A 12,326-nucleotide genomic window follows, 5' to 3' on the forward strand; every position below is an offset into this window, starting at 1 on the left:
ACAGTCTCCAAATGAGCCTTCCATTAGCAGAGAAGAAACGCAGCATTAAGGATAAACTTCCCTGAAAAGCACAACCGGAGAAGCATAAGAACTACACTCATGCAGGCACTGAACCCAGTCTCGGGACACGTACAGTCCTTGCTCCTTTGTCTCTTGGCTGCTGGCACAGTAAATTCCCTAGGAGGAGAGGAAATTAAGAACTGCAGACCACAGTGTATTTTGGTCAGAGAAAACAAAGCAAAAGCAATGAGCCAGTGCAGGGGCAGCACAGCTGACTCACTTGTATCTTTTAAGCAGACACCTACCTACCTGGTAGACATCTATGGGCCATCCATCCTAGCTGTTTTTAACCAACAGACTCAGGAATCGGAAGCACTGCATCCCACTCATCCAGGGGTAACCAAGGAGAACAAACACGCCAGGAAAAACCAAGGTGCCCACCTTAAAACCAGAGGGGACTCTGGAATTTCATTTTGTGGTGACCCAGTGGCATTTCCCTGCATGGAACTAAGGACAGTACCTCCTTCTGCCTTGGCTCTGGGCAATTCATAACAACAAACAGGCAGAAAAAAATGCTCTGAGCTCAAAATCCCAAGCCTAATTCCTTTGATTTCTTAATCCTATTTTAAACAAACAAACAAGCAAACAAACAAAAAACCAGGCCTTTAAGTTTCAAGGTCCTGTCTTGTCCTTACTCTGCCTCATTCATGTTTTTGAGACAGGGTGTTCTGAGGTCTAGGTTTGGATCTTCCTCTTCTGCTTTCCCAATCCTGGGATTACAGGGAGGTGATGATCAATCCATCATCCATCCCTCCTCAGTGAAGAGTTCTCTTGTACATAGCAAGCTTCTGTCCCAACTATCCTTTAGTTCTACGTGCCCATCCCCTTACCACAGCCCTAGCTTATCAAAGAGTCAGTCTACAAGAGCCCTAATACATATCTGGTCCTGGGAAACCTCCTGAAATTACAAAGGTCCTAGTTTGTAAGACGAGTACAATTAAGAGGAACACACATCTTACATACTCTTAACTGTTACTAGCAGGAAGAAAAAATGAAGTAGAGAAGTTTGCAAACAGTAAGGAACACTGTGTAGTTATACAAAGTCTGCATATTTTCATAAAGGCGTCCACCCAGGCTTCCCTAGCCGTATTAAAAGAATCTAGGGTGGTTAGTTAAAGGTAAAAGGCTTGGTATAAAGGGGAAAATCCCCACACCATTAACAACATGATTTATCAAGAGAAACCAGCTCTCCATCTGCCTCATGCTGACATGGTCCTCATTCCTCATTAAGACCACGGAGTCTCCTGGAGTGTTCAGATAGCCTGGCAAGCAACAGGCTGCTTATAAGGAGTCCGAGTGACATTATCTCCCCAACCCGAGCATCATCTATCCCAGTATGGCTCTCATACTATGGCTCACAGACACAGTACAGAGAGAAAGCAAATGTAACAGTAGCAGCAGAGACACAAAGGGACACAGAACCTTGCACCATGGAACCTGAGCTGCACCTTGGCTCAGAGGCGAGTCCTACTCAGTTTCGTAGTCTCTGCAGCACTGAGAAAAGTTGAGACCACAGTATTCATGCTGGAATCAATCTGAACAAGCCAAGCACCACGACCAAGAGTTCAGGAAATTAGATGTGGGCAGGAGCTGAAGGATCTGTGCTTTTGCCACGACAATGGCTAGCTGACATCAACTGCCTGCAGGTAGCAGTCAGATACAACAGGAAATGAGAACATGCTTTTGATCCCAGCAAGATTTACTTCAGAAAATGTGATCTTTTCCTTCATGTAGGGCTTCTAAAACACTCAGCTTCAGATACCTGGACTTTCTGAAATGTAAAGATCCTCAGTGTCTGTAAAGCATATTTTTTACATACAGGGGATCTCCAAACCAAACCAAACCAAACCACATGGTAAATCTAGGACATTCAGACTCCTAACTCCCATTCTAGCATAAAGGTTCTTACTACTCTGTGTTTCAACAGAGAAAATGTTTAAGTTGACTTTTCAGAACTTATTCTTCATAAGCAAGTACATTAAACCACGCCTCTGTCTTTTAAAAACAGGTCTCACTAATCAGTCTTGGAGGCCTATCTACCCAACTCAGCTCCTGCATAAATACCATGGGGCCTGCTATGCTCCTCTCTGTGTTGTCACTGGGATAGAACTGAAAATAAACAGCCCTGTCTTCTTGGAGCTTAGGCTCCTGCACATAACATCTGGAAAGGTGTGCACATCAGAGACATAGTACACAACACGTGCCTAGTGAAAAGGAACTGGAGTTCTAGGTGGGAGCTGGCCAGTCTATTCTAGGTGGAAAGAGGAGTGCAAACAAGTGCAGTGAGAGCTCCAGAACATTCCCATTGGGGGAAGGGCTACTGGACATTTCCTTACTAAATACCATATTTGAATTTAATCTTTGCTTCAGAAAAGTTATTTGCTCTGACATAGGTCTCCTTGGGAGGCAAGTATTTAAGGGAAAATAAACAATGTGTATAGGTCTCAAGAAATATGTGTTGGTCACTTTGCCATAAACATAAAAAAATGGCATTGGGGTGAGGTTTCTGGGTAGGTCTTATAGTAGATGGAAGGGTGTGCGCATGCACACGCACACTCGAGAAGCTGGCCTTACCCACAAACTGTTTCTGAAGGAAGACAGACTCTATTACTTTTGAACTAAACATGGGGTAGGAGTTCCTTAAAAAGTAACTATAGTAAATAAGGCATTCAAATAGCTAAATGTCACTGTTTCTACCCAGCACTGGCTTGCAAGACTTCCTAAGTTCACGGTACAGTTACCTTACTATCTTATCTAAACAGAGTTTCTCTAATAGCCATTTGTGAGTTATATCACTCAAATAGCACAGGAGAAGGGGCGGGAATAAGTAACAGCTAAGGAACACTGGATCCCTAGGGAGGTGGGGAATATGTAAGGCATGTGTTTTCAATCTCCAAACAGCACTGGAGATGCACAGTACAAAGGTGAGTGAGGTATATGCTGGAGGCCACAAGACAGCACTGCAGACTGAGGCAAATGAACTGGCCTGAAGCTCCTAAGACAATGATAGTTTTAAAGTAGAGCAGACAGAACCCATCCCAGTGCCACAGTGATAATCTCAGAAAAGAGCAGATAGAACCTGCCAAGCGCTGAGACTTTTCCTTAAGAAGGTGAGCAAGTACAGGCACCTTGTTGTGCAAAGACTTTCTCAGCTCCAATTACTCCCGATTGCTGTAATTTACAAGTTTTTGGTTGATAAATTCACACCTTTTCAGACTAACAGCTGCCACTATTAGTGAGCAAATCACCAAGTCTTCTCAACAGTGGCAGCCAGTACCATGTGGCACAGCCAGGTGGCAATCCAGAGGTGCAGAGAAACCATATTCACCAAGAGGCCCAAGTGTGCCAACTATCCAGGAGGTTGAACACAGGACAAACTGTCAGAGGATCAGAAGTCACAGCTACCTCTGGGCGCGGTGGCACACACCTTAAATCGCAGCAGCTAGAGGGCAGAGGCAGGAGGATCTCTGTGTGGCCAGCCAGGACTACAGGGAAGACCCTGTCTTAAATAACAGCAACAAAATACTTACTGCCACTGTAGTCACAGGACTCAACCCTGACAGAGTGGAGTGATACTTACTGTGCAGAGTAAGACTCCTGTTTCAGAATGGGAGAACTCATGAAACACAGATGTTCTTTCCTGCAGAAACAGGAAAAGCCAGAGAAACTTTTGAGATAAATGCTAGCAAGGCAGGTTTAAACATAATGTTTCAAAATTTTATTTGAGATAAATGCTAGCAAGGCAAGTTTAAACACAACGTTTCAAATTTTATTTGTTCTAACTTTTTTTCTGGTATAGAAAGGTTTAGGTCTTTGAAGCCCAAAGAGGTTCAGCAGCAAAGAGGAAGGAAGTGGTTTCTTCACATCTCATGAGATGTACTTGTATGACTGAACCTGAGACCAGGTAAAGCAACAGAGCCTTGCGAGCAGCACATTTCAATAAGCCAGTATCAATGTAATTCATCCCTAAATACCAGCACCAGCAAAGAAGTAACCCATTTAAAATATTATTAAAGAAATATTAGTTGGAGAGCCTAAAAATTTCCCTAATTGTGTCTAGTTTTTAAATCTAAAAATTATGCAACCCTAAGTGAATAAACTAAGTACACAAATCATTCACTGTTAGTACATCATGTTAATGTCTACCTGTCTGCCTGTCTGTCTGTCTAGAGGCAGGGTCTCTCTGTATAGCCCAGGCCATCTTGGAACTCAGTCTATAGACTAGACTATCCATAAACTCAGAGATCCATCTGCCTCTGCCTTCTGTGTGCTGGGATTAAAGCTGTTCACCAGTACTGCCTTTTAAGCTCCTTTTTTATGCCCACGTAGTTACAAACACAATGCCTCACTGTAATGTGCCTTAATCATATACCAGTCAAACATAAGCATCTCTGCCAATAAAAACCCTAATACCACAACATCTCATGGAGCTCAATAAGGCTTAGCCAATCAGCTGGAACATTACTGCATGACCAGTGTTTTGTCACTAGGTGAGCTTCTCTTTAAAAAAGTCTCTGTACTAACCAACAGCTCCTTTAGTTAGATTTTTAACAAGAGATCTGTGGTGGTGAAGGGGAGTGAATCATGAACTCTTGAGTGCATACCGATCGGCCTAGATCAAGGTGAAGCATATACCTGAGATCTGGCTTTATCTACCTGTTGTCAACAGATAAATAAAATGTCTGAAAGGATGTCTCCCTGTAGGCACTGGCACGGTCCCAAGTACTATGGTGAACAGCTCTAGTCATTTGTGGGTGTGTACTCTGTCCTACGGCAGCTGCAAGCACACCTCACTCAGGGCATCAAGGGACACAACAGCAGCCAACCTTCCCCAGGGGCTATTCAAGTCTTAATGTAAGTACTCCTACTTAAGAAACTCACTGGCTAAGCTGATACATTTTTTGGGACAGGGTGGGGGTAGGGTTGTCACAGAAGCCTTCTATGACGTTCTCTTAACTCTGCAAAAGTAGATTCCTACCCTTCACAGTCAGTGGGAGCATGGATCATGGCCATTCACATGGCCTCCAGCATTAGCATGTGTCACAGACCCCAGCATGCTCTCTGGTGCCAGCACAGGCCAGGGACATCAACATGGCTTCAGGTGATAGCACAGACCACTGACATCCACCTAGCTTTTGGTGGGCCACAGATAGCAACATGGCCTTCTTTGGGGAGGAGGGCTATATTCTTTTTGTTTGTTTGTTTGTTTGTTTTTCGAGACAGGGTTTCTGTGTAGCCCTGGCTATCCTGGAACTCACTCTGTAGACCAGGCTGTCCTGAAACTCAGAAATCTGCCTGCCCCTGCCTCCCAAGTGCTGGGATTAAAGGCGTGTGCCACCACCGCCCGGCAAGGGTTATATTCTTATCTCAAGTCAGAGAGCCAGAAGACAAGCAGTCTGTCCCAGAAGGCATACCATGTAGGACTTACTACATCACATATGAGATGGACAGTCTAATATCATTTAACTATCTACTAAAACCCCTTCAGTCTTTTAGGTCCATAAGCTCCCCATTGTCCTCAGTCACCTCCCAAGAAATGGCTCTGGGAAACAAGGGCCCAAAGAATTAAAAACCAAGTTTAAAACAAACCCCTAAACCACACATGGTACTCAAGAAAAAAACCAACTGACTCAACCAACTGGGGAGCTGAAAGCATAATAGGAATCTTACAAAGGCCGGAATATTCTGTGACTTCTATATAACTAGTGGCAAAGAAGCTGAGTCCATGAGTGACCTTCAACAAGGTCACTTGTAGGCTCCACTTAAAACAAAACCATAAGGGAACAGATCTGCTTCTCAATCACCTCAAACCTGTGGATCTCTTTTAGCTCTCAACATAACAAGGCTACCCTAACTTGCAACTTTCTCATTTTCTAAGATGCCTGGAAAACTCGTCACAAGATGGCTTCTGCTTCAAGCTATGCACTGTCTTACGAGGGAGGTATCCCTCCCAGCTCCCTAGCATGGCCTGGCTAAGAGCCTAGGAGTGAGGCTTACATGGGACATCTAAATGCAGGGAAGGGTGTTCTTCTTCAGAAAGCTCACTCTGCAGAGAAACAACAGGGACCATAGGCTTTTGGTGTGCAGTACCCTCTCCCAGCCCCAAGTGCTCAGAGTGTAACGCTGTGTCTTGTTGACAATGACAGCCGCCGTGCTCAGCAGTACCATATGGGATCCACAATTTAGCTCCATTAATGCTCTTAATTTGAAGACATCAAGCCCTAATTACACACTGGGTACTAAAAAGGCAAAAGCCTTCCCTGGTGCCAGCTACTTAGTGCTACTCAGTTGCCGTAACAGCTGGCTCAAGTAGACGCAGGCCAAGCAGGCCTGTGAGCTCTCTCAGGTGGAAGAGGCAACTCCAGAGAAGGAGCCCAAGGAACAATGAGCTCCCTCACCTCATCCGCCAGCAGCTCCCTGCTTTTGGCTGTGGTTTTTTTCTTTTTTTTTTGTCCTGGGCCAAGAAAGCCTGAAAAGGACATAAGTGCACTAGGACTCTCTAGTTACCAGGTTCATGGCATGGGGGGTGGGGAAGAGCGGGCTCACCTCCTGCTCCATGTTGCCATGTAGCCGAAGGAATTTCAGTGGCCAGGAGGCAGATGGCAGATGCTCTGCTGTAGGGGTCCCTGAGTGGCAAAGCAGGGTGTGAAGGAAGAGGCTGTAGTGGAACTCCACCAATTCACAACTGGAGAAAAAGACAATCATCTTCTGGTTCTTCTCAAACTACACAAACACAAGCGGAAAGCAGGCACATGGCCGTAAGCACAGACGCCCTCAAAAGGAGCAGCATGTCTGCCTCTAAGGTACAGGTACAGGCTGGCCCTGATGTGGAAATACGGAGACACAGCTTTTAATTATTAAAAAATACCAACATTGATATTCTACCCTACAAAGATGACAGAAAGGAAAATGACAAGAGCTCCAAGCTTAAAAAGAAACAAATGTCTTTTAGGATGAGCTAGTCCATGCACGTTGGCCTTTCACCATCAGTGACCCAGGCCACGGCCCCAGTGTGCAGTGACTCCTAAAGCCATTATCTCACATCCCAGAGTCACCCCATGAATCTGGGAAGCAAATACACTAGGTGTAGGAGAGTGTGCGAAACACCTCACACCTGAATCCTGTTATCTGTGACATTCCCCCAATGTTAGCCCCCAAAAGGCAGATTTTGGGTTCTTTACCACTGTTCTGGGATTCATAATCATGCATGCACGCAGGCACTCGCTTACCCATGCACTCAGAACAGACTTAACAGCTCCTTCCTTTCTTGTCTTGGTCCCTTAGCACAAAGCTGTGCTTACCCGGCACAAACGAAAATCTACTTCCTAAGATGGGTCCAGATCTAAGCCACACTCCTACCTTGCACTTTTGCAGGATGAAGGCTGCAAGGCAGACAAGACGTAGCTTGCTGGGAACCAACACCACATGCTGGTCGAGACTCTCTGGTATGGCAAAGCTGCTGAGCTGGATCCTAGCAACTTCCTTAGGATTGGGCTGGTTGCAGTTTTTGTCCAGGACAGAGATACTGACTGGATTGTGCAAACTGATATCAACTAGCCGTGTTACACCTTAGATACAATGAGAAGGACAAAAAAGGGTGGTCACATATACACCTCCAGAACACATGCTTTTTAGGAAAAGTCCAACACTGATCTGTCCTCTTGCCACAGCCCAATGCCCACAATTTCTAGCATTTCTATGTTCTCATCAGGTTGTCTGCACCTCACTGTACCAAAGGTTCTCTGCTCACCACAGAAAACTCACATCAAAAGAGTTTTATAGACTTCTTGGCCAAAGGCCTTCTCAGAATCTTTACTGAACTCATGATAACCATAACCCAAAAGACTGAGGTCATAAAACAATTCTCAAATTTATCTGACCACAGACTCTCTTTTGTGAAGATTCTCTCTCGAGTAATGTTCCTCAGTAATCCTTTAAAAGTCACACAAATGGCACAGAGCTCGTGTTACCTTACTGTGGTCTAGATAATCAACTAAACCACACATGGCCAGGAAAGCCCTGGCAGAACTGGTGAAGTACTTTTGTTTTCTAAGCCTGGTTTTCAAGCCATCTGCAAAACAATTAAGAATCTCTTGCTATGGTAGAGGAGTCAGAATGTGGACTCTTAATGAAAACTGCGACGACAACATTAAAACTAATGCTAAGGAGAGGGCAAAGCCACGGCAAGTGCTGGCTGGCGGTCGGCCTTTCATGCACCCTAGTGTGTGTGCCAGACTACGGGGGTTCACAGGACCCCCTGGGTATGCAGGACAGTGAGGAAAAGCTGTTCCTTCTCCCTAAGAGGGGTACCCCACTGCCTCAGTCCATAGCTACTTCTCAACTCACCTTCTGTGAGTGTCGCTGACAGGAGGACATTCTGCCGTGTCTGACACTCAGCATTTACAGCATTCAGAATCACTGTGAGGTCCTTCTCAAAACCCAAATCCAAGATCCTGAAAGTTTAAGAGAAGGACTTCACCTGGCGTAAAGAGGAAATCTGATACTACCAGGCCGCAGGTCTGTCCTGGAGATGGCAGGACAAACAGTCCCCTTTTCACTTTCCCTGCTTTCTAGACTAAGCTCACCTGTCTGCTTCATCCACAATCAGCCACCGTATTCGGTTAAAGTGAAGGTTCTTTGTGGATTTTATATGATCCACTAGACGGCCAGGAGTGGAGATAAGGATATTTATGCCTTTTCGGAGTCTGTTTAAATCATATATCATAAAAGAAAGTATGTTAAACAGCATAGCAACAAAAACCACAAGAAACATGCAAAGGAGACAGTCATTTTTTGTCCAGCACAATGGCCACAGCCTCAAATCAAAAGGACAAACACATGAGATTTCACTGTTTTGTGTGTAGAACTGCTAAGATGTGAAGATATATGGAATCATAACTCTTACTTTGGAAGGAGTTAAGCATATAACCCAATGCTTTCTATGTGATTCACGGATTCATTCTAGAACATTCTGGATAGAAGGACATCTAGCCATTCCATTTCTTCTTTTTAAATATCAATTCCTACCCCAAGATAGGTTTTTTTGTGTAGCCTTGGCTGTCCTGAAACTCCCTCTGTAGACCAGGCTGGCCACAAACTCACAGAGATCTATCTGCCTCTGTCTTCTGAGTGCTGGGATTAAAGGCATGCATCTCCATTGCCTGGCAAAAGATCTACTTTTAAAAAGATTTATATATACTATAATTTTTATGTATATGTGTCAATGTGAGTATAAGCCACATGAGCCCCTCCAAACTAGCATATTCTTCAGGCCTTCAAAAAAAATCTTTAATTTTCTTATTTTCCAAACAACCACAGTCCCATTATTCTATAGAGGGAGATAGAACACAATTTTGCTGGGATAGGTTCTCTTGTTTTCATTCAAGTGGAGCAACATGCCTATGCTCTGGCAAGGGAATAAAGTATGTATAATCACACATGCACCTCTGCATGGAGGATCTATGACAATTTTTGTCACTTCTAGTAAGAAATTATAGTGCAGTGGCTGAAGTTCCCACAACAATCCTAAGCTATGAGGTATCCTTGCAAGGGGAAGCCTACACAGGGACACAAAAAAATGCAGGAGTGGGACCTGGACCTGGACCTGGACCTACTGCTGCTGTTACAGCTGAATTTAACCTGGCCAATGTTTTTAAGTGATAAGCTTTACGTTCACTCTCAAGTTGTAGATGACTCAAAGAACTGTGTCACCACTGAAGTGCCATTTACCTACCTGTCTGACAATTTTTAATGACAAGCTCTAATGCAGAGTTGGAAATCAATACACTAAGAACTTGCTAAACATAAGGAAGTTATCATCCTGTTTTGTTGTTGCTGTTATTAATTTTGAATAGTGTCTTATGTAGTCCAGGCTAGTCTTGAACTCAGTATATAGCTAAGGCTAGGCTTGAAACCCCTCCCAAGTGCTGCCCTGTTTTTAAATATCTAAACAGCAAAACCACAAACTCCCATTATACACCAAAAGGAGTCACATGAAGGGGTGTGTACCAAACAAGAGGCCTGTGGGGCACCCAGTGGGTGGGTTTAGCAAGTCACAGTACAGTCACTAGCCACATGAAAGGAATCTGTGACAATAAGCACTGTCTAGAGGTGACTGCTGACCTGGTCTGTCTCTATATGGGGGACCAAGAGGCATAGTAGCAGAGGAGGCTCTCTCACATGTTGAAGAACCAAGTGTTACTGGACAAGACAAGGCAGACTCCAAGAGTTAAACAAACAAACCGACTTCCTCCTACCTAGCTTTTTCCGATTTTCTCTTCTCTCCGCCCATCAACACTCCAGGAACAATCCAGGTGAATGGCTATATAAAAATACCAGACCACAATCAACATGAAGCCACTTCCCTAGAAGCAGAGCTAATCCTAAATTCCTAGCTAAAGCCAATGGGCAGCAGGGAATACTAAGTGTCTCCAGTATGCGGGGAGCTTCTGTGCAGATGCAATCAGGTGGCTCCGAAGCACCACCTACAGTTATTACCTGCAGTCTAGGTCAGAGCTATACAACAGGACAAGACAAATGTGAGCTTGTAAACCGATCCAAGTAGCTAGCTCCCCTGTTTTTCCTCATGGTGTCCAAATAAAAATTATTTCAGTTACGTTCACTGCCTTGCAGGTAGGGTGGGGGATAAAAACCTAAGCAACACACTTCCCACTTACTGCTAGGCCACAGAAAGGAGAAATAAATTCCTGGTCAACCTTTGCAGGTGCTGAACTTTGGCTCTGCTATCTTCTCTTCCAAACCCCCTTAAAAGTTCTTAATGCTTTCCGCTGGTTTTCCGAGGACTGCACATTCAAGTCACTGCACGTGGCTTACTACGAATCAGGGGGAGCTAACACTAACACTTAACTGCTAGCAACTACCAGCAAGAGTTATTACCTTGCAGCGGTGGCAAATGCCTTTAATCCCAGTACTCAGGAGACAGAAGCAGATCGAAGAGTTCCAGGATAGCCTGCTCTACATAATGACTTCCAGGACAGCAAAGACTACATAGAGAAACCCTGTCTCAAAAAACCAAAAAGGTCTGCCAGTAAAACCTACAAACTGCTCTTGGGGAGACCAGAGCCACTCCCACTTTCCTAACAACACAGACATGGCTCTTCCCCTCACAACGTCAGCCAAGAGGGCAGCACTGGCACACGGCTTGTCTTACCTTAAGTAGCTTCTGAACAGTGTCAAAGCTTTGCAGAGCCAACTGTAAGTATGAAGAAGATGAAGACAGTGAGCAGGGTCCCTTGAAAAGACCATCCAAACGGATCAGGGTGCAACCCTGGACCGCAGGCTTAGGACAGGTAATCCTATATAGAGAATCTCCCCTGAAAATACCTTCTTAGACTGGCTTGGAATTTGTCAGCTTAGGAAATGAGGGTTAGACATACAAAAAGTAGTGTTCTGTGCTCCCTCTGCTGGCTCAGATTCCTAAAGTGTCACCCAGAGAAGTCCAGTAAAAGGCTGGAAGAAAATGAAACGAAGTCAACCTGGTCTTAGCTCTCCACAGAAAGAAAAATAATGGGCATTAAAGGAAAAATATAACAGTGGCCTGACAGGCACTTGGGGAACTTGGCTGTGTCCTAAGATGCACATGGTCACTCCTAAGTTTACAAAAAAAAAGCCCAGTGGATATAGGAATAGTGAAATTGATCTAGGTGGCAACCACTAAACACCATCAAAACAGCCCTACAGAATTGTGTCCATGGTTACGTGCTGTGCCTACAATCTTTAACATTCGAGGGAAGTGACAGGTTTGCTGTTGTAAATATTTCAATGTGCCTCCCTGCCTGTGCTCCTCCCTGGACAAAACAGAGACAGGGTGGAGAGAACAGACTGTATGAAACGCTGACCAGAGGGGCTGGAGAGAGCTCAGCAGTCAAGAGCACTGTCTGTTCTTGTAGAGGACACAGGTTCAGTTCCCAGCACTCACATGGAAACTCACAACTGTTTCTAACTTCAGTTCCAGGAATCTGACACCCTCTTCCTGTCTCCATGGACAGTGTACATATATGGTTCACAGACATACACGTAGGCAAAACACTCAAACACATAAAATAAAAATAAATCTTAAAAGAAAACAAAGTCAGAAACAAAGAAAGAAAGCAAAGCTATCTGGAAATTTCCATTTCCCTGAAGGTTCTTTGCAGACACATCACCCAGCTCTGACAGAAGCAATCTCTCCTTCACTCGCGTGAAGAGGAGTCCAATTTAACACAGCTTCACTTAACAGCAAGGTTCATCTTTAGATCCACATGTTT

The 12,326-nt window shown here is 44.5% G+C and overlaps 1 protein-coding gene across 1 annotated transcript in view; it reads right to left on the reverse strand.

Annotated features, from left to right (window-relative positions):
* The window catches only part of Ddx31 (DEAD-box helicase 31), a 65,299-nt gene that overhangs the window by 38,156 nt on the left and 14,817 nt on the right, over positions 1 to 12,326 (reverse strand). Inside the window, exons 8-14 of the mRNA XM_021180170.2 lie at positions 11,231 to 11,272; positions 10,317 to 10,381; positions 8,646 to 8,765; positions 8,407 to 8,513; positions 7,420 to 7,628; positions 6,607 to 6,783; positions 3,641 to 3,700 (exon numbers count right to left, since the gene is read on the reverse strand). Of these exons, the coding sequence (XP_021035829.1) occupies positions 3,641 to 3,700; positions 6,607 to 6,783; positions 7,420 to 7,628; positions 8,407 to 8,513; positions 8,646 to 8,765; positions 10,317 to 10,381; positions 11,231 to 11,272 (780 nt within the window). The remainder of the gene's footprint in view (positions 1 to 3,640; positions 3,701 to 6,606; positions 6,784 to 7,419; positions 7,629 to 8,406; positions 8,514 to 8,645; positions 8,766 to 10,316; positions 10,382 to 11,230; positions 11,273 to 12,326) is intronic.

Source organism: Mus caroli, unplaced genomic scaffold (genome assembly GCF_978045245.1).
Source record: "Mus caroli unplaced genomic scaffold, Mus_caroli_1 scaffold_2, whole genome shotgun sequence".
Classification (NCBI taxonomy): Eukaryota; Metazoa; Chordata; class Mammalia; order Rodentia; family Muridae; genus Mus; species Mus caroli.